A 26,247-nucleotide genomic window follows, 5' to 3' on the forward strand; every position below is an offset into this window, starting at 1 on the left:
ATAGGAACTGTTCAAAATGTGACATAACGGGGAGCTGAATTCAAGTGAAAACATCTTTATCACTCTCGCCGGGATTCCATCAGGTCCACAAGACTTTCCTGGACTCACTTTCCGCAACTGTTGCATATATAATACAAAATAAAACTAAGGAAATCAGAAGTATGAACTATGAAAAATCACGGCAGCAACTATTCTATCATATCTTTATCAGTTGTCAAATCCATTACTTTGTGACCTTGAATCACGCTCTAAAAGTGACACTTCAGGAACCCATAAAATAAATTCCATCTGGTCTCGTTAGACACCTTCAAGCATGACACGTCGCGCTATTTTTCTTTCGTTTGGGCTTGTGGCTTTCTAGAAAACTTCACTTTTATCTTTAAGATCTGAAGCAGTACCGAGGCGGGTGAGAAAACCTGATGATCATTCAATGTATCAAGCAGACAATTCGGAAGTGAGGCGACCACGTCGTTTCCATGGCAACCAGTTTGACATCACCTAAGAACCCCCCCCCCCATGACATCGCCGCTGCACATGGGCTTAACAGATTATTAAAAGAAAATAGAAATCAATAGATTTGACATTGAAGTCGTCATGATTGAGAACGAAATGACGCCCACGATATAATGTATACCCCTCTCGGTGGTATCATTTTGTTAGGGCGTTGTAGACGCTTACAGCTTAAAATGTGTAAAATCAATACAATGGTGACCATCATTTTCATCGACTCGACGTGGTAGCGTGAATGGAGAGCCAGAGCTAATGGTTGAATGCAGGGTGGTGCACAGGTTTATCACTGGTGTAAATCCATGATGGGAGCAAAATGACATTTAACATCCCCTTTACATTTTAGTCTAGGCACTTCATTAAACTCGGAAAACACAAACTTTATAGTTGAGGGAACCATTATGCTCACGGTATCATTACACAATCATCGTCAAATTCTTGACGTAGGATTAGGAGACCACCTGTAAAATAATTCAATGTTGGTTTTTCATATCGAAAAATTAAAGGAGATAACATGTAACTCATTGGAACGCAGTGTATAAACAAAGACGACAATCGGAGTCTTCTGTCCGTTAACCTGTCCCCCCCCCCCCCCAAGTTGTTAAAGAACATCCAAAGACAAACCCAATGTCACCCCTGGAATCTCTCCCTCCCCCCCCCCCCCCCCGGTCGTGGTAACAGTTTTAAATTTACAATAACTGAAGTGGCAGGACAATGCCAAACGCTAGATTCAAATCCCGTCACGAAATCCGCCATGAAAGTTTATTTTCAATACAAAAAACAAACAAACAAACAAACTTTGAACGCCTTCCTTTGAATGCGCTTTGCTTTCCAAATTTTACAAGGTAATGGTGTCGATAAGACCAAACTGACTTTTTACCACTATAGGATTTGCCTGAAAGATATTCAAATGTGCGGTGCTATATTGTCACATATACTGTTCTATTATTAAACGCTACCAATTGTATTCTCTTGAACACAGCCTTTATACTGCATGCTCTTTTGCAAATCAGAATCACGCTAGCTGAAACCTACAGCGCAAACATGAAATTGTCTGGAGAATACCAATCAAGGACAAGATAGGCTTCCTTCCAACAAAAGAATCCATTGCATTCTTTGGATTAACGGAAAATATTTGATAAAAGCAAGGCTGTGGAGATAATAATAATAATGTTTTTTAAGGCTGGAAAATGAGAGTCCTCCCTGATGGGCATGCATGGTAAAAACTAAAGCTTCGCATATTTTTAGAATGTGAGAACAAATTTCATATATTTTGCTCAATGATTTCTCCCCCTTTTTCCCCAAAGTAGTTTCTCCTTTATTCATTGTTTACATCAATATCGGAGAAAACATTTCTACTCCCATTAATGTCGGAGCGTCACAGAATTGCATTGAATTCTTACCGAAAGAAATGCTACAATATTTACGAAAGCCCACAGACACATCAATGAAATAAAGAATGGAAAGAAATGCACCGTTCATTATAAACATAAATCTGATTCGCTGTCTCTTTGTTCGTCTTGTTCTGTCCCCTTCCCCTCCCCCTGCTCTCAAGATGAATGTTTATATTTGAAACAGAGAGAGTTGAATTTAAAAAAAAAAAGACCCTACCTGCTTTGTCTATATCACCAAAAAAAAAATCCACATTATAACTTATTATAGACGTATTATATATAAACGTATTGGTCGACTTTGAACAGATAAAGATAGCACTGCGAAAAGGGTAAATAAATTTATATTATAAGGGGTATTTGTAGTTAACAGTGCCCAGTACTGCATCACAAACCCTACTCTTGGTTTTTACACACACACACACACACAGTTAAGGTGATTAGTAATACGTAGATCTTACCCAATGATCAGCATAACATTGTTCTATTTGCCTGTACATAAACCAACTGTTATAGATTAAATACAATGTGCAAAGGTTTGTCTTAAGCTTTTTCAAATAAACTGTATATAATGGATTATCTTAGTTCTGCTTGGACCACATTAGACTGTGTTAGTGTATTTCAAATCTTGCTATTAAAGTTATTCCCTTATCCCATTCTAACATTTGTGACGTTGTAATATCTGTGGACCATTTCCTGTCAGTGGATAAGCTTATTTCAGTGAGAACCGTCGTGTGTCTGTCTGCAGCAGCTGACGGATTTTAAAGAAACAGAAATCATTCTTCTTGGTTGACGTTAATTTAACAATGAAATTTGATTAAATGTGTTGTCACAGTATAGCGTTATGGGATGGATATTTAGGTTACGATTCTTTTATGCGACCTAATCGTTTTGTTCATTTTTCCCTCTTTTATCGGCTGGATGGGTCTCGTTTTAAGATGAACTCTTTAATGCATCGAGGCACGATGGCCAACCAGAGTGATTTATACTGCGTGGACTGTGGTAAATGCTGCATGCAGGATGCGTTGTCTGTTGTGGCCGCTACGCGCCCTTCGATATACGAGAGCTCTTCCTAGTGAGGTCTAGCTAATTATCTGCGAATTATACCGGTTTTAACCTCGCCGCCTTTGAGGATATGCGTGGAGGTTACGGGAAAAGTGTGTCGTGAAATTAGAAGATCAGCCAATTACGTTCCCAGTTTGCCATATAATTTCCTCAATTGCCTTCCATAATCAGGTTTACGCTTGACGTAAAATTCTCTCTTTTTTTTCCTCCACGCGGCGCAGCGGCTGCACCAAAAAGCAGAAGAGGCCCAGAACGATCGCAAGTGATAACGATAATGAGGGATCGTCTCAGACAATAAACAACATTTCCCGCTCCTTGTAACCTTGTCTTCTCTCGAAATCTCTAAAAAGACTGTGATCTTTTGACAACCATTCATGTGCTTCAGCGAACGTCTGACATGATATACATGTATGTGATATGATCTCTTTTTGTTCGTTAATAAGGTGAAACAAGGTGTCTGTTCAGCGTTTTTATATTCTTACAATAACACTGGCAACTGGGAGCAAACTGCAGCAAAAACCTGCTTGATCACTGCTGCCACCTTAAAGAAATGATAAGCCTACAGCAGCTTTAGCTGTGGTAGGGGAACTCGGAAACTTAAGCACAATTCATTCTTCTCATAGGGTCAAATCTCACTAGCTGACGCTTTTGAAAATGAAATTTATTAAAGGGGGCTTCCAGACCCTTTTAAAGTTAGTCTGAAAAGAAAGTTAAACATGATAAGCACAACACAGCAATCAAACTATTTATGAAAATCGGAAGACAAGTAAGGAAGTTATGAAATCAAAGATTCACTGATTTTTTTTTTTTTTTGCAATCAGTTCTTGAACAGATGATGTGATGAATGATGTAAATGTGTGAAGTGATGATGTCATCTTCCCACAATTTCTATTAATCATGTACAGAAAAATGACCCCCAAAAATCAACTTTCTGTCATAAAAGTGTAAAAAAAAATAATTCCTGGTTGAATAACTTCAAAATATTGATCAGTCCGATAGATATCATGGCTTTGAAACTGGAGAATAATAGCGTTTGAATGAAAGGCTGAACATGTCACAATTTAAATACAAACTATATGGCAAGCTGTTCGGGGATGACAGCATCACTTCACTATTTGCATATCTACTTTGACTATTCAGTAACTGTTTCGTGAAAGATTAGATAAACTGCACAATTTCATAACCTCCTTATTATCATTTGATTTTGATCAGTTTTTCGTTGATGTGGTTCGAAGATTTTGCTCCTTCTCAGACTACCTTTCAACTGGTCATGAATTCCCCTTTAATAATACGACTAAGAGGTGAATACACAATCCAGTTTCATTCTGCAAAAGGGGATTGGTGGCTTTCTACACTCAGCCAATGACAAATACAGAAAAGGGACTCATGTGCTGATATCTGATCGGCCGTCAGACTGCCCAAACGGCATGAACGGAAGGAAACAAAAAGTGAACCGTGCATTCATCGCACCATTTTACCGCATCCCCTCCGGAATTGCCCCTTCCGAATAATGTAGCACCCCCATGCTTGATGCTCGATTAATTGCGTCTGGAAAGCGTACGCGGGTGGGAGTGTCATGCAGAGTATAAATGACAGCCAGCGGGAAAGGACAACCAATTCGCAAAATTACCAACCGATCACTGCGTGCGTGCGTGCGTCCAACAAATCAAAGAACAAACCAAAGATGAGTGGCCCTCTAGACCCTTTCACCTCCCACTTGTTGATATTGTTGTTATCATTTCCCTTTTTTAATTCCAAAATCACTCAGCTTGGTTGAGCACTTCTTTCTTTGTCTCCCCGTGTTGATACGAAGATACGAGTCATTACGCACGTCCTATAGCTGCTATCAGCCAACCCGCAGGTTGGCGGGAGAGAAGTGGTTGAACCCGGTACTGAAGTTTTGACTCGACTGATCTATGGAGCTCCACCTCCATGATTGATCTATTGTTTCACAGCGGCACACGTCATCAGTCACTCCAATAGAGAGTGTCTCGACCAAAGACCCTCTCAACAAAGCTGTTGTCAAGCAAAACTGCTAAATTCTGATGTAACGATACGTGCAACATCCCTTGAGCATACTTCTTTCACTTGTTTTTAGTTTTTGTACTTAAAAAGTATGAAAACGCTATCTTCTCACCTGCAAGTAAAAGCACCATGATAATAAAGTTACAAATGTCTTATGTAGAAACATAAATCAATGTCAGCAATGTTGCTTCGGCAATTCCCATCCATTTTTCGCACAATGAACACAGATACTTCACTTTGATTACTTCAGTACTCATAACAATCTATCGTTACTATATGATTTCGAGTAATGCTGTTCATTATGCTCACACCACATTGTCTTGTTTACATTATTTCTCTAACTAAAGAAAGTGAGATGTATGTTAAGTTATTTCATTCATTTCATTTCATTTCATGTTTTTTTTAATTTCATTTTCATTTCATTTTGTTTTATGTTATTGTTGAATAACGGAGACAAACTTGAATTGAACTGTACTTAAATTGTTCATTACAAGATGTTAGCTTCGTGTTGAGCACATCAAGTTCCTGAGTACTAACTATAATTCTACTAGCGCCTATTCAATTATTGTTGTATATTCCAGTTCTTTCAATTACGAAAAAGAATAATATATACTAAAGTTAATTGACTCTCTTTGATCTGTTGGACAGAAAATTTGTCAGTATCAGTTGTTATTAAGCGAGCGTTATGTGCTTTGTTTGTCCTACGACCAATGAAACAACATAAGAAATGAGCAGCTAAAAAAAAGGAACTCTCTGCTCTTTACATATTTCACAATTCCGAATAGAGAGAAAGAAAAAAAGAGAGAACTAAGGATGACAAAAACTAGCATGACAAAAATATTGGTACGTGCACGTATGAACCTCCCTCACGTTATAGGTTGTGTATTGTATAGTATGAAATATTTCTGCATATCATACGTTATCAATGTTTTCGTACTTTGTTGCATGGCTTGCGAAGTAAACACATTTGCATCGACGTACAGGATTCTGAAATGTCGGAGAACAGAGCAAACATAAAACATGTATCCGATCGCTCAAGGTTACGACTGAATCAATGTTTTCTCGTGTTTGTCCACTTTCTTTTCCCTTTCTATACGAACCGTCAGTGACAATGCGTGTTTTGACTTCATTATAAGGTGTCCTCGGGAAATGAAAATACAATTGATATATAATTCAATGAAAATGTGATGTGCCTGAATTGATGGTAGCTTCCACAAAGGTAAGCAGCAGACAATGACATTGGGGGACCACCCAAAAACTGAGAACCGGTGAATACACTTTTTCTTATACGACGTAACTGCGCTTCCCACAAACTAGATAGATAAACAAATTAATATAAAAAATGAACAAATCAAACGTCAAACTCATAATGTGTAGTCAAATCGATGAAACTCTTTGCACATTCTATAAAAAAGCACACAATAATCATCGCTTTAATACCCGGTAATCAAGTCTGATTTACTGTCGAAGGAACAATTCCTTACAATATTTTTCGCCGTTGAGGGGCCCACAAAGTCTCACTATCTGAGAAATAGACATGATTCCAGTGTGCTAACGACTCCAGAAGTGGTGTGCGATGTCTTGCCTGGCAGTTAGGAATCTACGATATTGTTTGTTTGTTTTATATTATTTAATCATGGGATAAAATGTCCTTGATCAGAGGTAAGGCTGTTTTTCAGAGAGGCCGTGAATACAGTGTTACAAAAACAGATCGATGAATTAGGTTTAATTGGATAACAACAAAAAATGTCCCTCGTCTTTTTCGTGTTCCCCCAGGATCTTTCTAAAAAATACATCTATATAGTGAGCACTCAATGTGTACCTGAAACTCCGGCCATCCATATTCTGCTGAGTGTTTCATTCCATTTCATTTATAAAGCAAGATGACAATGGTGTATCCAATTAGCTTCATCATTATTGGTGTAATTCAGCGTAATTTGACATAATAGGACATTTTAATGGCAAAATAAAGACTAATATGTGATGCGTTTTTTTTTACACGGCATTTTACTGGCTAAAAGAAATGTTGAAATTAAGTCTGTGAATCAAATTGTGAAGATAATATTCGCCCGAAAACATCCCCTCTCGTATATAGATCATATTCATAATTGTTCCCAACATACAATTACCGGTAAGTAGAGATAACGTGTTGTTCAACACCCAAAACAATTAAAGCTGATTATTACATAAGATTTAAGAGTTAAGACACACAAAAAGTCGAATCGGAGCCAACTGACCAAGGCGCCAATTTTGATTTCCATGGGACATAGCGCGTTTTCGCTGAAGCTGTCCTAACCTTCATGATACACATCTGATTTCACTGAAAACCCTTTTCACTGTCTGTTGCTCTCATTTCAACTGTTTCACTTAAAGATTTTGTCCCATAGAAGGTCACTTCCAATTACGGTCCATTGTCTCACAGTTGGCCTGTGCTTGTCCTCCATAAAAATGGAAATGGAAGTGCCGTTCATTATTAGTAATGAGAAGTGAAACGACTTTTAGTGGCAACATTGGTAAACATGTTCGGTGTTCACTGTCGCTGAAGATACTCGTCTCACGTGCGGTCGAGTGCGCTCCGCTACTTCCACAAAGCACTTGTTTAATCAGTTAAGAGCATCCCCGATAGTGGTGTACGGAAGAGAACAAGTGCATCGCATCTCGTCTTGCTTGCGTCTAATGCCAGAGACGGCTGTGCCATTAGTACGACGGTAAATCGTTTAGTGTCGGGTTAGCCACTTCTTGAGGCGTGTTGTTCCGCCATACGATACGAACTCGTGTGACGGGAGAAACGAGAGTTTCTTGTCCCCACCAGTGATGAAATAATAATGGTTAGATCATTATCATCTTCATTAGCCGCAGCACTAATATCTACTCCGGGATGATGGTATAATGTTCATGTAACGACACTAATGTTCATTTGGAAGAAACTGTTGCCTATGATGCTTTTACATTGATCATGTTATACACGGCAGCACACAGAGATAAATCAAGAAGTTGATATGACTGAGGTAGCGACATTTGCGCCATAAATCGAAGAAGTTTTCGCAGATATCGTTTACACATGCATGGAAGTACTTATGTTCATGACTGATAATACTTTTAATCTTGATAACAAGATCACGACAGCAAAGTAAAAAGAGTCTGCATCATACCAAACTATCAAATGTCACATGACGAGTAGAAACGGTGTTTGAATAACAGCCCAGGCGTGCACGCACGCACGCACACGCACCCTTTTTATAAAAGAAAACTTAGTATTCAGAGGATTAAGACCTTACTAATGCTGAACTTTGAAACCTATTTGTAAAGCATTTGAAACCATTCTACAAATGAGAACAATCATCAACAAGTACAAGCGGAAGTTCAGAACATCCCAATTCCCAATGGTTGGGCAACTATAAACGATAGAGACAGTTGGAAACAACTACACTGTGTCGAGAAACCACTAACGCGTGTCACAGGGAATCGATTCTTCCGTATTCGTTTTCAAGTGTTCCCAGTTGGTATAAGCAAACGGGCAATCGACCTGCCTGAAATCACTTGTACACTGTGAGAGCACTTCTAGACGAGTTTGTTCACACTCATCAACGGCACTGCCGCTGCTGAGCCTTGCTGGTGTGTAATTTCACGCGTCCACGGCTACTTCTTATCATCTTAGTAAGATATGAACGTGGACACCAGACACACTGATGTACTGTACTCCCTTCTCACTCATGCGAAGTATATTTTTCTCTATAGCTTCGTTGTTACATCCACAAAGTGTTTTCTCTCTCCACTCCTATTAAGAATAATGCTTGTGCCAATGATCAGGCAGGACTAAAAATTCATTTTTTTAGCTTAATTTCAAACCTTTTTGATAAGATTATATTCCTTATTCTATAGTTCAATTTTCGCCTCACAACCATAGATTATATACTCGCTCACTCTCCTTCGGATTTCATTTCAGCACTTCATCACTTATGATCATTGGCAGTTACACCTGAAATAATTCTTGTACGTGACCTAAAAAAAAAAGGAAAAAAGGATTAGATTAAAAAGGGACGGGGAGGGGTATTCATTTGCAGAAACGCGGAATGATGGCGTAGCATACGTCTGACGTACCGACAGGAAATTAATGTCGCATCACACCTCACATTAGAGCGCTGTCGCCATCGTGGCCAAAGGCTTGCCGACAGTGTGGACGGCCGAGGGGAGAAGCAGTGGGTTTCGGACTAGACGACGTTGTTGTTGTTATTGTTACAAGACTGGACAGTTACAGACTGGGCCGGCCATCTCACTCCAAGTTGCGACCGCTCGGGTGTATGATTAGACGTAGAGAGCTCGTCAAGTCGAAAAAGATTGCAGCGACATGCACTCTAGTAGATATTCTGCTAGAATTAGCTCAGCAAAAGCGTGCACATAATTTGTGATAGTGGACATTACAACCGTCCGTCAGAAGAGTTACAAGCAGCGACCAACCGTCTGTAAATTTGTGTTCAAATACCAGACGTAATGGCGGATGGGGCAATGACACAGTAAGTGAGATGGCACTGGATGTTTTTAAACTCTTACACTTGTACCTTCATTGCTCTAACGATGAACGTACAGAAAAACGAACGACTATCAGGCAAGATGGATAGATACATTGATAAATAGATAGATAGATAGATAGATAGATAGATAGATGTAGAGACTGATAGATGGACCGAGTGAAAGAAAGAATGAAAGAAGGAGAGAGCTGTCTATACTGTTTACAAGACTCACGCAACATCGTTGCTTGATTGATAGTGAATTGCGGCGAAAATGGATCGGGGATTTTCGTTCCTCAAACATCCCACGGGCAACTTCTATCACATTTCATCTCCTCTGCGTAAGCCGCGCGAAACGTACCCCGGAGAGGATCTGATACGACCGCTAACGGATGCTTAACCCTTGGAAGAAATCATCACATCGGGGGAAGGGCGGCGAACCTATGATGGACAGGTGGTGAGCATCCACGCCCTGTAGGGGCCGCATGTAGGGAACACCGGTTTAATATCCCTATATGGGCAGGGGGTAATGGTTTGATGTCTAAAGGGCTGATGGTGTTTGATATCTCACGGGCCAGGGAATCACCAAACATCGCATAAAAGACAAAAGGGGTATACGTAGGAGGCGGAGGTGGCGAGTGAGCGCTTGGTTAATGCTGCATGACATCGTACGCAGGGGGGTGGCGTGTTGTGGCGGTAAATTTCCTGGCGAGGAGGATATGAATGGTAGCACATGTGACTTCTTTACCTTTGCCAAAATGGTTCTTATCATTCCTTGACAGCTTTTTCTGGAAGTGAGGTTGACAAGCATTTCCAGGGCATCGTTTTGTTTGTGTCTGACATCGTTTGTTTGAAGAGAAATGTATTGGAAGGGAAAAAAAGACATTTTCTGAAGGAAGCACGCTTCCATTACAAATAGGTCGTAAAGATACGAAAGAGGAGTCTGCCGGCGAAATAGTACTTTTTATCCACACAAAGCAAAAGTGAAAAAGAAATCAGAAGTCATGAGAGCTGTTATAATAGAATTTTAGGAGGCGAAACCTAAATGCACCCGTCCCTATTCTGGCCACAAAAAAGAACGAAAATTAGTATTTCTTCATAAATAAATAATATCACCGCTCATCAGTAATTGGCCATTACCCGAAAAGCACTTATCAATACTAATAAAGGCAACTTAGACCGCGCCTTGAGTATCGTACCTTAATGATTATGTTTGCTGTGTTAAGCCAGTAACGATATGCGTAAGATATGATCTGAATACTTATGAGTTACCCCCTAGGGGCAGGGAGATACCGTATCTTGTTCCAAGGAAATTTTCACGGCAGTCTCTTGGTCGGAACTGCTGAACTCGTCAACCCCAACCTGATGATGACGACAGATTAAACGATTGCGTGTTCCCTTGAGCAGACTCACCTCATCAATCTCCCGCCAAGAAAAAAAAAGAAAGTCCCAGGGACTTAACTAGTCGTGCGAGTCTTTACTTGACTACCTCCCCCTGCAGTATTCATCGCGCCTAGTGGTAAGGCGTGCTGAAACCAGTTCACTTCTTAATTTATGATTCTGAGGCCTACCAAACATCTCCAAAGGATTATTTAATGCTGCCTGCCGGAACAGCAACATAAATTCCCACAACTGACTGTGAAGTCCAACGTAATGCTGATGCAGTCTTTTCCTGGTCACAATGAAGAAACCGTACGATCTTGGCTGGGCTAATTGCCGAGGGATTTCGTATAAGACATTGACACACATTGACATTGATATCTACCCACATTAGCGCAGCAGCAAGAGAGCATTATATTACATGAGACCTCACATTGCTGTTTAACGTGCATGACCAAGTCATTTGCCTTCCTCAGGGCGTACTTTAGTTCTTGATGTGACATTAATTTATTATCATAATGTATGTGCCATGTAACACAGGGTCGTGTGCCGTCAATACGTCTAATATGACACTGATTTGAAAGTAATACACCATTACTCGTCAAGACGTTGAGGGCATGAAATACACATGGCAACATGCAGCCAAGAGGTAATACAAGATACATCAAAAGGCATTCTTAAAACATTTCCTCTCAAATGGCGTCATTGCGCACTTTTGAACCAAGCAGTGAATATAAGCATCGCAAAATAGGGGGATGAAAAGCCTCCACATCCTATGTATGATCATTAATTACAGTATTTCAAAATTCTAATACATGTACCAATCATTTCCTGTTATTTTGTATTTCCTAAGTGTCCTGAGTTAGATCTGTTGTTTGGCAAGTAAGAATGCACTGATACTTGATAGAAGTGGAAAGATACGGTTCATCACTTTATCTCAAGCGCTGTAAACCATCTTCATATCCCCCTTGTGTCCCGAATTTTGGGCTCCATTGCGAGAAATTAAGCATTGATTTATCATGATTGTGTCACATCTGACATTTATGGAAATTGGACATCTCAAAGTTCGTTCATTTTTCCCGAAGTGCCGCTTCCATCATGTTGCACCGCGGGCTGGGAAAAAGTCTCTCGCCCTCCGAATTACCGTTGCCATTGCATGATGAAGGGAAAGAGAGAGAATGAAAAAGTGTGAGAAAAGTGCCTACGAGAGACACCTTCTTCACGACTGGAATGTCACCCCGTCATCTTATAACAGTATAAAGCAAAGAGCATTTCGTTCATTGACAGCATTCGTCACCTTTCGGTGAAATCGTGCAGTTCCAGTGAGTTATCTACGGCATTTCTTCTCTCTGTATCTTTCTGGCTGCCTGAAATGAATGGGTTTTTTGACAAGATGCCTTTCCCTTCTTCTAGTCAGCTATTCCATATACAAACTTGACAAATGGAGGCACTTACCCGATGACTTAAGGATTTTATGATAGCAATTACCTATTGATCTAATCGACTTTCTACAAGCGATGTAAGAATGAACATTTAATTCTGACCGATTTTCTTGACTTTTAAGGGGGGGGGAGGTGGGAGGATGATGATTTTTTTTCTTTATTCAGGAATATCCTCCGAGTATCAAGCGCAAAGGGAATCACAGTGTGTGTGTTTTTTACACATTTACAAAAAAAAGAAAGAAAAGAAATGGTAGTCAAAACGATGAGATCCCCTGATTTTCAATTCTACAAATCAGTTATGTTGATGAGTAAAGAGAATTGTCAGGTGCTTTACTAAGAAACAGCTTTTGTCTCTCCCGTGACGGTATTTGACAATCACATGGAGATAATATAAATGATTTTGAATTTACTGCGCCTGGCGATAAACAGGTAGATAGGAATGGATGATTTCTGCATCAAACAATGTCGGCTTCTTTTTTTCATAGATTTATTGTACACTGATTATGCGTTGAAGATGACAACGAGCTACCAAAGACTTTTGACTGTCTGCAAGCTTCCAGTCAAATTAATTCTTCCATCCTTGCATCAAATCAAAGTAGCGAGAAATAAAAACATAGACTGAATTTGTACAAAAAACTTTCTAGGTCTATGTATTAGGACATATGCTATTTATGATGCGCCTCAGTTACTGAGGGCGTGACTGGAGATAGTTTTCCCTAAGTTGTGTCCTGTCAGCTCAATGAATAAAACATCGCTGATTTAAAAACCTCACATTTCAAAGTGATATCGCATAAAATTAAGGTCAGAATTACATGCTGTACTGATCATGCTAGTATTTTCTTGGTCAACTGTCTAAAAGTATCAGAACCTGATTTGCTCTTTAAATTCTTTCCATCAATTTATGTGACGACTGCCTACGTTGTTGTTCTTTGCTTTTTCTGTGCTTACTAAAGTGAGAATATTGTTCAAGTGGAAGTGTGGAAGTAAAGTGTGGAAGTAACTCGCTGGAGTTACCAAGTTTATTTTCCTTTTCTTTTTTCTTCTTAGGGTCACACAGTCTGACAACGATATTGTAGAGGCTGCTATCAGCAATCATTTGGTCCAAGTCAAGCGTGCGATGTTATTATCTAGAACTGATTTCCCAAACGTAATGCCTCGCAAAATTCGTCAATAATTAATTGCGAGGGATTTCTATTTTGGTGAAGAGGGTTGATACATCCTGGACGGAGATAATTTCGTGGGTTGGGAAAGCTGCTGACGGCTCATTAAGGACAAGTCTGGAATTTAATCTTGACCCGCCACGAACAGATGGCGATCATTTGGATTGTCCTTCATGGTGTTTTGGTAACTCTCGAATTTCATTTGGCGCGCTCGTACACATGTCATGGAAAGAAAGTAGATCTGCACCTTGCCAAAACTGTAAAGGTGATAAAAGGCCCAAGCAATAATGAATCATTTGGGTACATGACGAAATTGATTATTGCTTGTTTTGGGGAACTCTTGCTCAATCCCCCTCCCCGTCCCACGCTTCAATCACCTAGAAATAGATATCCATTACATTACCGTAATTGAAATTGCATGAAACAGCAGGCTGAAATCCATGTTTTATCGTAACAAACAATGATAGCACACAATTATTATCATCATCTATCACCCTAATTCATGATTGTTTGCACACCTCATACCCCTCCTCCGTGAGTAATGTCATTTCCGTTCGTATATCATAAGAGGCTTATGTTGCTGAGAACAAAGTTGGCACCCCCCCCCCCCTCCCTTGCAATAAGGTGTCTCATGCTTCAAAATCCTTGACTCCTTTATAACTGTCTTTGGTCCGTCCTTTTAACCGTGCCAACAATTATTATAGAATAACATTCGTAGAGACACTACACAATAATTACCAATCAGACTTTTTTTTTTCTTTGTAGAATAGCGGCATCCTGTCGATATGCAGCAGTTTTCACATATACGATCCACCATGAGAGCTTTCATAAATGTTATGGCAAGGTCACTGATAACGATTGACGGTGTCGTTAGGTGTGAGTGTGTAAGAGGGGCGTTTTATATTAGATTGCGGGTCAATTCAAAAATACGCGACAGGTCCTTCGCTCGCATCAATTAGAGTTGCTCCGATAATGATTCACAGTGATGGATCACATTATGACATCACAGTGATTACTGAGAGCTTCTACAACGGGCAATTTATGTAGGCTACCGTCGCCTGCTCGGTCCAGAACCAAACTACTGTGGCCATCCTTCACTTAACCTTGTTTCGTTTGATCGTCACATTCTTTTCCATAATTATGTCATCTACCACGACAAAGTCGAGGCCCCTTTCCGACAAAAACATCCTCTAACCAAAGATCGCACTTGGGCACACGCACTTTGGCGCTATGTACCTACCACCAAGTCTCTCCTAACAATTTGCCAAATATCGCAAGAAGGTGGAAGCTTACATCCCTGCTAATACCGCAAAACGCAATATAGTTGTACCATAAATACCTAAACACGGCGACAAGTAGACTTACGCCGAGTGACTCAACATTAATTTCCTGCCGAAGCGTCGTATGTGGTGACACTTGCCCCTCTTTTCCTGGTGTGTGCCCCGCCCTTTTGCATTTGATATTAGTTTCATCATCCACAGCTAAAGGATAAGAGCGTCCGTCTCAGCTGACATGTTCTCTCCCACACAAATGGTACACTTTCTGGACACAAACCACATAGAATCGTGCGCACTAGCATGTGCAAATATAGAAAAATATATTACAGCTGTATTTTAACGCTGAGAAGAGTTTGGAAAGGCCGTGGCCGCTGTACCAAAACAAAAATTGATCACCCTATAGAAAAATCATCCCATTAAAAAATAGTCTATTCAGAAACGCATTTATAACTGGAAAGTATTCAGCTTCCGATCAGATGACGTTAACATTATTGTACAATATTTCCAGGAGTGTGAAATCAAGGAGTTGACCAACCGACAGATGTTTGACTGAACAGATTTCTCTGCATACTTACTATGCTATTCTTTTGCAAAGTTTGATATCCACGTGTGTGTGTGTGTGTTGTGTGGTTTTTTTTTTCATTGAACTCCTAAAGAAATGTCTGAAGAAGTCTTAGCTACAGAGGTGATGTGTATCAATACCATGTATAAGCTGAACCTTTGTTCTTTATCATTGATATTTCTTCACTAGGAATTTAAAAAAAAAAGTGATTTTAAATTCCAAGGCATTCCTCTTTGCTCACTCTTGGAGAGCCGGTGTAAAAGAGAGATGGAGAGACGGACAAACAGACTGACAGACGGACAGACGGCCAGACAGACAGAGTGACAGTTAGAGAGAAGGATTCCCTATCTCCCATAGGCATTTACATTAAGAGCTTAAGTGCTTAGAAGTACTTTTAGACTGCCTTATCTCTATCGCGGCAACTTCTTCAATAATTATCGTTCTTTGGCAAGCAGGATAAAACTACGTCTTTATTTCACCAAGATACCTTTAGCCTCGATGGCATTACTACATGGAAGTAGCTTTTTTTCCTTTGTGTACTATCAATATTATCTAAAATCAGTATGAGTGAAGAATTTGGTCGATGAATGGGCTAGGCGCCATTTTTATACATTTTAAAGAAGTCCATCATCAGATAGAGCCAAATAAAACCTCACAAGCTATAGCTCACTTGCGAAATAGCAAGGAATATTCTTGACGCTATCATTAGAAATATCCCACATTTCCCTAAAATGTTCTTCTTTTTTAGTAGTTTTACTAGCAAATGTTTCAAGTTAACAAGAATGGAGTTAACTCTTTCTGCAACTAAGCTCTTATACTGATACTGCGCGAGACAGGTGAATTTGTTTTTGCACTTATCTATAGTAAGTCTGCTATAGACCCCGAAAACAATGCGCCCTGAAAACACGCCATGCATCATAAATAACATTTGCCGCCTGGGAGTTCTCCGCTGGCTAATCAAACACCTTTCATTCTCCCCTCCCCCCCCCCCCTCCCCTCCCACCCTTCCCTCTCTCTTTCATCTGTATCTATCCACACCTGTCTGACTATCGCTATCCCTCTATCTATTTCTCTCTATTCACGTATCTCATCCTCTATATCTATCTAACTCTCAATCTCTCTTTCCACCAGCACGATCTAAAGAGTGGGCGAGGCAGGAAGTCCCAGAGTTAATCACTTTTGGATTCCTTCAAGGAATAGACCTGGCAAAGAATTGGCCCTGGTGCGGTTTCTTTTCAATTATTGGGGATGCGCGTACACCACGTATAAGGAGAATACAGATGACCGCGTACACCTCGCGAACACTCACAATTTTCGATCTCAATTTCTGAGCTCATTACTTACGACCGAGTCACTGGACGCTAGTGATATAATGATGTTAGGTACATGGCATCGCTTGAAGGTGTTGTGGCAGAGTATAATGGTATTGGACCAAGGTGCTTGTAAGATGGATATATCTATCGTATTCAAGCTTATAAGGCCAATAAACGAAGTGAATCTGTCTTAGCATTTCTGAAAATATTGGCTGATTATCCGTCGTAAGGACATCGCTTGGGTTGAAAAAAAAAAATCAATTGAAAGTGATATTCTTTGCAACAGACAGAATGGCATATGGCAATGGAGGGCTGATAGAGAGATCATTATGGGTTCTTCAAGACACACAGAGATATAAAGAAAAGGAAAAAATTGTGGCTATTTATCATCCACCCTCATTGAAGACCGTTAATGGTTTCTTTTGTTGCTTCTGTTTCCTGAATACTAGCAGCACCTAATGGGAATAATTGGCGGATGCCTGGCTTAAGAAATGCATATATTATTCAAGTTTGATCAAAATAAAATGCTTTACTGTGTGCTGAAGTCATGCACCTTAGATTCTTTGACCAAGCGTACCAGAAAACGGCAGATTTAAGATTCTGCCGATATGCACTTTAAAGTGCAATAGCTGTACTGTTTCGGTAGATTCAAAATCAATTGATTTTCCATTGTACAAAGTTTGTTCTTGCATGTGAGGAAGGGGATGGGGTGGGGTGGTGGGATTCATTTCGACACTGACCTCATCAATACAACTTATACACAACAGTTACACCACATACATGTACCCAGTGCGTATATGTTCATCAGGTACAGCAGATGGTTCCCAGAATAGCTCTGTATCCTTGTTTTGTATTTATCTATCTCTCTCCCTCTTCTTTTACCTGCTTAAGGCTTCAAATAACACGACAAGGAATACCTTCGCAATTTACACAGATAAAACTCTAACGATATGGGTACAACAAAAAAAAAAAAATCGCTATTTGATTAACCAAATTCCCGTTCTACTTCCTTAAGGTTTCATGGCGCACTGGCAATGAGCGAACGAAATTACCGGTAGTCAGCTCAACCCCCGACCTCACGCACTCTTTCGTTTAACCTTTCCCGGCAAATTACTCTATTTCTCCAGTCACCTTGGATGTACCGTCCAGCGACAAAGTCATCCAGCGCTTCATCAAAATCCATTCAAAAACTGGTTATTTCGAGCCAAGAATTCAATATTTTCAATTTTTTGACAGAAAGCATTCGACGAACGAGGGTCCTCGGGCCCACAATGAAGTCTTCGAGGGGGGAAAGTGCAGAAAAATTTACAACGTCTGTCAATCAGAGACAAGTGCGCCTTATCTTTATTTAGCTCGAGTGGTATTGGAATAAATATAGACGTGCAAGTAGTATAAGCATCAAATGAAAATTGCTTTTTCTTTCTCATGAACAGAACCACAGATGGCTGTTGATGCAGGGCTCTTGCTGCCATAGCTTCTGGAGCAATTAAACCTAATCTATACGGACCCTTATCACCTAGTGAAACACATGATTTCAAGACCCAAGCTATCCAAAGCTTTGGAGGTTTCCTTTTTCCCACAGAAATAGGAAAACAACATAGGCAGGTCCGACAAGCTGCCCTTCAAGATCGAACAAAAAAAAAACACACATCACTCTAGATGAGGTATTAAAACATCGGAATTAAGATCTGAAACTTGTCAGCTTTCATCATGCACTTGCATTTGTCCACTTTCATCTGGATTAGATTTCATGGAAGAGAATTTCGGTTGAACTTGTAATGGTAAAATGCGGAAACCCGAAACCGACACTCGAAAGCGAAAGTCTTTTTGCGTTATTGATTATACATAAGTATACGTTCCTCTCCATCTCTTCCCTGGTTAAACTTGATCAGATTTGGGCGCATCAAGACAGTAAACATCAGATGGATTACATTTACGGCAATAAGATAAAGTTTAGAAGGGGAGTTGAACGTAAATAGAATAGTGATGCCTTTGCAACTTCCTGTACATGTTATCTCGACGGCGGTGTGGAGATTTTACCGGCATACACTCCCAGGGTTTACATTTTTGTTTTGCGTGTTGATGGAAGTGGGACATTCTGTGAGAAAGACAGGGCTGTATGTAAGATTCGTATTTTCAGCCGCGTTCGTTCAAGTTATCTAGTGCTGGCTGTCAGATATTCAGCAAACCATGCTTCCTGTTACCTTTTCCCAGATGATCTGTAATTAATTTCGTCCATTTGAGGAGACAGCATAAAGGGGCGGCATAGTATTTGATGTGGGCGATCACGGAAGTGGGAGTGGATTAAGGTAATTGAGCGCAATGGCGACCCCGAGCTGAGGAGGGGGGGGGGGGGGGTGGCTTGTCAAGTTAATCAGGCTCTACAAATATATAAATGTAAGAAAATATCAGCCACACACACACACACACGTGTACACACACACACACGTAAAACATGTCATGCAATGCTTGCCCTTAGATAATCTACTAATGAATATTTCAATACTTCATCAATCTTTCTTATGAACACGTTTCTCCACCTCGCGAAAATCGATATGAATTCATAAACTATGACGTCACGAGGAGTTCATGGATTATTCGACTGGCTACAAAGGGATACATAAGGTTTATGCGCCCAATGATGTCTTTGAAAGGAAGGGAAACAGAAAAAAGAAGCAAATTTGGGAGCATGATACACTGATTTCGAAATATACCATCCATATACCAAAGATATATGGGTATTGTAGAACAGGTCCCATTGTGTGATTGCTATTGCAGACACGAGGAAAAGGAATGGCGGTTCAAATGTCCCAATTGCTTTGGAAAACAAATACGACTGATAGGCATGCAGAGTCCAATTTGGCCGTATTCTACACGATTATCTCGTTCTTTGGTATTTAGAACTTGAAGAGCCTTGTACGGAACAGGTATAACTGGAATAACCGACCTCTGTCTTTATCATGTTCATTGGTCCCCCAAAACAGGTCCCAGTAATGAGTATAACATGTGCAAGTGTTGGTAGAATATGAAATAATTCTAATGCAGGCGTGAGAAGGAGATGCGATAGGTAAGGATTGACACTAAAGTAGTCTTGCATGTTCACCTCCGAGCGAAGATTTACACAAATAATAATATCCATAACAAACTGCACTGTCCCCCCCCCCCCCCCTTCTTCGGTCACCCACTTTGCTATTCATTTAATCACAGATATGTGTAATTCTTGGGATTTACCGGCAGAAAAAAAATATACATGCATAATCATCTACATCTGGACTAATACACCCGAAAGGAAATTGCTGTTGGTCTATTTTTTTACTTGCCCTTTTCCTTGCTGCACGCAAATAGAAAATATTCGCGAGTTGACGTACTTTATTCCGCCGGTGAGTCTTCTCTAAAAGTCAGAAGAGGGCGATTAGGGTAATAATGAGTATATCATCACCTTTACAGCTCTCTGTCGTGCATGAATTCAGAAGGAACACTTATTTTAGTTTCGGGAATTTCAATGTTCAACAGATCCGGAAAAAAGGGTAAGCTGTTGCCATAAAGTTGTAGTGATATGATGTAACAGTCTTGTAGAGAAAAAAAAAGAATGATTGGAGACGCAATTTGACAAATTCAATGACAATGCAAATGGCGAGGTTATCAAGAAAGGCAGCTAGAATGATCAATGTCTCTTTCGAAATGATCATGAGAGTTTCTTTTCAATTGGGAGAAACCTAAAGAGCATGCACGTGTTCTGCCTGCCCAGATTATGTGTGTGTGTGTGTGTGTGTGTGCGTGCGCGATTAATGATTAATGTGTAGGGAGACCATCACTTGCAAAGGTCTCTTGGAAGACTCTATATCAGAAGACATTTAGTGTCATTTTAGCTTTCATTGGCAAGTTATACAATATAACAAATGACGCAATGATAATAACACAATAATCATTTCTGTAAACGGTACTCTTTTAAAATTGACAGTGGCCCACAGACAGGTAAACTAAAAGTGCCCGAACTACTCAAAAGACATGCCTCACACTTACTGCTGTTAAAAGAAGCTGTTTTTTATTAGAATAAACAATTACCATCTCAATATCATTTGATATGCTGGATATGCTGCACGCATTTTAACGCCCACTTCCATCTTCCGCCAAAATCGTGTGTAAAGATGGTAAAGGCTTGTCAGAGACGAAACTACCCCTTAAGCTGTCACTTAAGGAAGATGCCGGTTGGATGAAGAGACAAAAAAGGTGTCGATCATAGTAAGGGCAATGTAGAGTCAACGAGCCGTGGAGATGGAGCTCGCGGTGAGGTGTGGCGGAGGATATGCCTCTCTTGCGAAGACCCTCCCACCGGCGCCAAATTCGTTGGAAAGGTGGTAAAATCTTTCGTAAACCCGACGGTGTATGTGCGTGTGTGTGCGTGCGAGTGCATGTGAATGCGTGTGTGAGTGTGTGTGTGAGTGTGTGTGTGAGTGTATGTATGTGTGTGTGTGTGTGTGTGTGGGTGTGTGTGTGTCTACCCACTCAAACTCATAAGTCAAGGCAGGTTGGATCGCGAGAATTGAATATTGCTCTTCCCCCTTGCGATCCTTGTATCATTTTCGTCACCTATGCTATTCTACACAGAAATAATAAATTGCCTTTTAAAGCTTTGAGCTTTCAGGTGTCTGTATTGTGATTAGGAATTACATGCCATGATGTTCAACATTGAACCTGTATTCATTTATGACCTCTAACACCCCACTTCAGATAAAGATACTAAGAAGTAAATAGCATAAAACGATGGAAAACTGCAATGCAATTCCAAGGCAGCAGTTCGGTGGCGATTAGTGCAGTTTGTAGACAGTGCAATTGCAAACGTGAACAAAAAACAAAACAAAACAAAACCGGACTGTGTGTATGTTGTTACCGTTGTTATTGCTGTTGTGACGTGTGAACAGAAAACACATTGCAAGATATCACTCTCAGCGAGATGCTTTCGTCGCTCGCAATCTCTAAAGATCATTTTTACCAAATTGAATAATGAGATTATGAAGTCTCGATACACCACTTTCCTGAGGAACGTTTCCCCACCCCTCCCCTTTCACTCTTTCTTATTTCATCTGTCCTCTCGCTATCTCTCTTCATTTTCTCGCATTAACTCTTTGGTATCTTTATCTTTACGTTTGCAAACGGTTCGAGTCAAGGATAGTATTTCACGCTCTCTTAGGCTTTTGACGCGGTGCAGACACCGCGAGTATTACCTTCCTTGAGAATGCACGGATCTCGACAGAAAGGGCTGTAATTATATTCCTTGACAGCAAACAATATTTGAAGGTGTTATCGTCATGAGCCTGTACAAAGAAAAGCTATAGATTTGCTTCCTGCTATCGTTTAGGTCACCTTGGCAGCAGCGGTATCGCATTTCCTCTTCCAGTCCAACTGAGATGGCATCAAAATATATTTACACCTTTAGAAATCTCGTTACTCATCAGGTATTCCTTAGAGAAAAAGAAGAGAAAAACAAGAAATCGCGTGAAATTCTGATTGCATTCTCCCCGCCAGTTTCTTTTTTCTCTCTCTTCGAGACACCCAGGTAGCAATTTACTGGTGTTAGTGATGTCCCTACCATCAAGAACAAAGTTACACTTTATCAAAACAAAATTTTAGAAGAGAAATACGCACTAGTCTTGTGCCAGTGTTAAGAGCTGCCTTTGGAAGTATAGTCACTTGATTTCATTGCAGCCAGATCGCACAGTATTAGGTACTGACAAACCAAACCAGCTGCTGCCAGTTTTCATTTTTGTTTCTCCCTGAAATATCCTTCTCTACTCAAACAAATGACACAAGAGACCTGAAATGACAACACAATCCATTTCAAGGTATCATGGCGGTGAACCTAAACTGGCGTAAAAAGCATTTACAAAGAAGCTTTCGGCGATGAATATATTACAATAATATAATGGTGGAGGTAAATCTCCTGCTTAGTTTCCAACGAAAGTCACTCTTGAGGGAAATGTGATAACTCAAAACTTTCCTCACTTCGATGATTTTCAGCTTTCGTCAGTTAATCCTGATGTTTCTTATGATTTTTTTTTTACATTTGAGGACACCTTAGCTTGTATTCAGAGCAGTATTCCTCTTTTTAAGTTCAGTTTCTTATCAAGAGCTAGACACCATTTCTGGTTAAAACTGTTAATCAATTACATAAGAATAAAGATATCAAGATGCTGTCCAGATGAATTCGTGACCAATCTTGGCTTTTCGGATACTTTTTTTTTTCAATACATCATCCCGTTTGATCATTCATATCAGAGCCATAGTCATGTCCAAGACGGCATTCATCCATTAAGAAATAAACTTGTACAGTTCATATCTACCTTTGATTTGGGGACATTATTTCATTATGAACAAAGACTGCATATAAACTACCTCAAGGGTCCGAGCGACCGCACGGGACGTGTAATGGATTAGGAGATTCCATTTGCTGTTTATAACTCACAATCTCGATACAGTGCACTTTCGCGCTTTCTCTCCCCCCCCCCCCCCCTTCTCTCTCCTCTCCATCACTTACTCAGTCACTCACTTTTAATTGTTAAAATACAATGGGGAAGTGGCACCAGTTCTGTCGTCTGCCGGACACGGGGATGCCCTCACTGATAGTGGAAACACGCTATCACCGATAAGCGATCGAAACGTGCACTTGGAGACATTAAAACCAGCAACACCCCCACTACCCCCTCCCAAACATCCAATCCCGTAATAAAGAGGAGCGAATAGTGCACTTGTCATTTTAGTGTTTGCCTAATCCATCAGCGCCACAGTTACGCATTCGTGATTGGGGGCATATTCCATCTTGAATTCCAGGCACATGCATGCATTCCCGGGAGGACGGAACTGAGAAGCGACAGACGGCCACTAAAACGCACTCTCGTTACTATGGTAACACTAAATTCAAAACATTATGAAGGGGACAGCCACTCCCACTAACCAACCCCCCCTCCAAAAAAAAAAAAAACAACAACAACAACAACCAAACCTTTTTGTCCTGAAGGTATATATGACGAAAGTCCACAGATTATATTGGCCAAAGACATGACAGATATGTCTATACTACATTCGCTGCTAGTTATGGTTATATATATATTTTTTTTCAACTGTAAGTTATGATCAAATTCTGAAAATGGAATACACAGAGATGTGATTTCGGGGCAACGATCATAATTTCTTTCTAACTTTTAAGTTTAAAAGAATTTTAGCTTCTTTTTCACTTTGTAGCTAACGTTATTCAGAATTACACTGAAATTGAGTTGAAAGTGCTAAGCGAGTCGAAGCAATAAGTAAGAATTATGGTAATGAGGAGAAGACAAGAAGTATGGCGGTTCATTTTCATGAACATGAAATACCCCAAACGTCATTATGTGGGCGGGTATTATATACTTTCTATTGTCGACTCGACTCAAGAGGTATTGTACGATGGGAGATTTTCGCCTCGGCTTAATGCCATTTTGTATAGCAGCTACCCCCTCGACGCGTAAATACTCCTGAATGTCAAACTCAATTTTTGGCCCTGCTTTTCTTTTCTTTTGCCATATTTTCTTCTTTTCTTTTCTTTTTTGTTTTTGGTTAGTTCAGGGTTTTTCTTGTTGTTTTGCGTCATAGTGATATATACGCCTAAGGTCATTACGCTTTGTTTATTCTTGATTTGGTAATACCTGCAATGATCATATATGTATATATATATATATATATATGCATATACAGTGTATATATAAGACTTTTTTTTCTCGTTCGGCATGATACGAGTTTCACTACTGACACATCAACGCTACAAACACACACACACACACACACACAAACACATGTATGGATATGATTACACCTTTTTATATGCGTTTACTTCGTTCAGTTTTAGTTTGCTAAAGTTACTTTCTTTTTTCCTTCGGAATGAAATAATACAAAATACACCATCCATCACCCCCACTAACCAGGAGAATAGACATGACTGAATGATCAAATACTAGTACATCACTAAAAATGGCAACCATGCCCATAGTATGATTCTCCCCCCCCCCCCCAAAAAAAAAAAGAAGAAGAAGAAGAAAATGATAATGCTTGCGCATGGCGATGTGTCTATCATGCTGCAGCGGGGAGGGGGGGGGGGGGGCATGCGAAAAAAAAAAAGAACCCTCTGGGAATTCATCAAAGTTCATTAAATGTGTCGCCGTACCAAAGATTGCTATATAATTCAGATGCACTCAAGCTGCTTGATCGAGCGCTATATACAGACCCAGATATTCATTAAACTCATTTCGTTTATTAATTGCTGACCTCTCGGACCTTCAGCTGATGCCATGCCTCATGATAATAGACGGAATTACCCTCGACAAAAAAGAGAGATAGAAATAGATAGCGACGTACGTGGTGACAATACACTACGACAGAAGTAGGAACAGGTGGAAACAAAACAACAAAACATTCTCACGAGACATTTGACTTCTCTCATTTCCAATCGAGAGAAGTAAGTCCATACATTTCCATTTTTTTTTCAGTTGTTGTTTTTTTCCTTCTCCTAAATTGCATGATGTTTAATCAGTTATGAAAGTTTGCTCTTTAAAGTTCTTGCACTTACCCTTAGAAGTCCACTGTCAATGCCGGCAGGTAAAGCTGCTGATGTTGATAGGCAGACAACCGCGACGACAGCAAAGATAGTTAGGCCCAGTGAATTCATGATGGTGGGTGATCTTGTTTCAGGCGTTTTCTCTCTGGTAGGCAAGACAGCACGCGGAGCAGTTCCGGTAGTTAAGTTCAGAGCTCAGTTTAAGACGAGGGTAGAGTGGCGGGGGCGAGCAGGTTGCTGATGCCTGTAGGTAAAGCTTAACCTTGTTTTGTGTTATCACTGGAGACGCGTTTCAGTGTGCGTGCAGATCTCTTCAGATTTATAATGTGTGAGAATTCCCGTTGAGTAGAGCCAATATATCGGCGCCAGAAATATACATGCGATTTTCCCCCGACTTGTACTTCGAACGTTCATTCAGGAAACTCCGCCCACACGCTTTCTGTTACTTCGAGGCGCCGTCACATTCTGGGATAGCCAATGGAGTCGATCAATGGTCGTGACGTCAGCGCGCATGCTTTTTACCTCTCGCACATCTGGGCGCCGTACCAAGACATCCTCTTCCAGTGGTGACGTTCCGTGTTTGCCTTCTTCCCGCGAGCTCTGGGACATTCGTGATTGGTCAGTTGTTCCACAGAGAAAAAAAAAGAGGCAAGGAGCGCAGTCGTGCTCCTCTTCGTGCGCTGCTCACATCAATCCAAAGGTAGAATGCTTATGTTCGTCCCCCGGTACATTACTGTTGTCTGGACCAGTCATCAATTTTATTTCCCTTTCCGTTTTCATACTACGAGGTGGGATAACAATATAACATTAAAAGCCTTTCTGAACTCCTGTTGTTGTTGTTGTTGTTGTTGTTGTTGTTGGTGGTGGTGGTGGTGTGTGTGTGTGTGTGTGTGCGTGTGAGTGTTTTTTTTTTTTTTTTTTTTTTTTTTTTTTGGGGGGGGGGGGGGGGGGTCCCTTATCCGTTTGTCTTCTTTAATGGACCGAACGTGTTTTTTTTACTATCTGCGGTGCAATCACGTAAGTATTCTTGCACTTA

At 40.3% G+C, this 26,247-nt stretch overlaps 1 protein-coding gene across 1 annotated transcript in view; it reads right to left on the bottom strand.

Moving 5' to 3' along the window:
• LOC139739650 (uncharacterized) overlaps positions 1-25,523 on the bottom strand; it is a 50,630-nt gene extending 25,107 nt beyond the window's left edge. Inside the window, exon 1 of the mRNA XM_071650261.1 lies at positions 25,224-25,523. Coding sequence (XP_071506362.1) covers positions 25,224-25,322 — 99 coding nt within the window. The 5' untranslated portion in view covers positions 25,323-25,523. The remainder of the gene's footprint in view (positions 1-25,223) is intronic.
• Between the last annotated feature and the right edge of the window lie 724 nt (positions 25,524-26,247).

The sequence above is a fragment of the Diadema antillarum genome, unplaced genomic scaffold (assembly GCF_040938485.1).
Source record: "Diadema antillarum isolate AM-2024a unplaced genomic scaffold, OU_Dant_1.0 seq00000810_RagTag, whole genome shotgun sequence".
Taxonomy (NCBI): Eukaryota; Metazoa; Echinodermata; class Echinoidea; order Diadematoida; family Diadematidae; genus Diadema; species Diadema antillarum.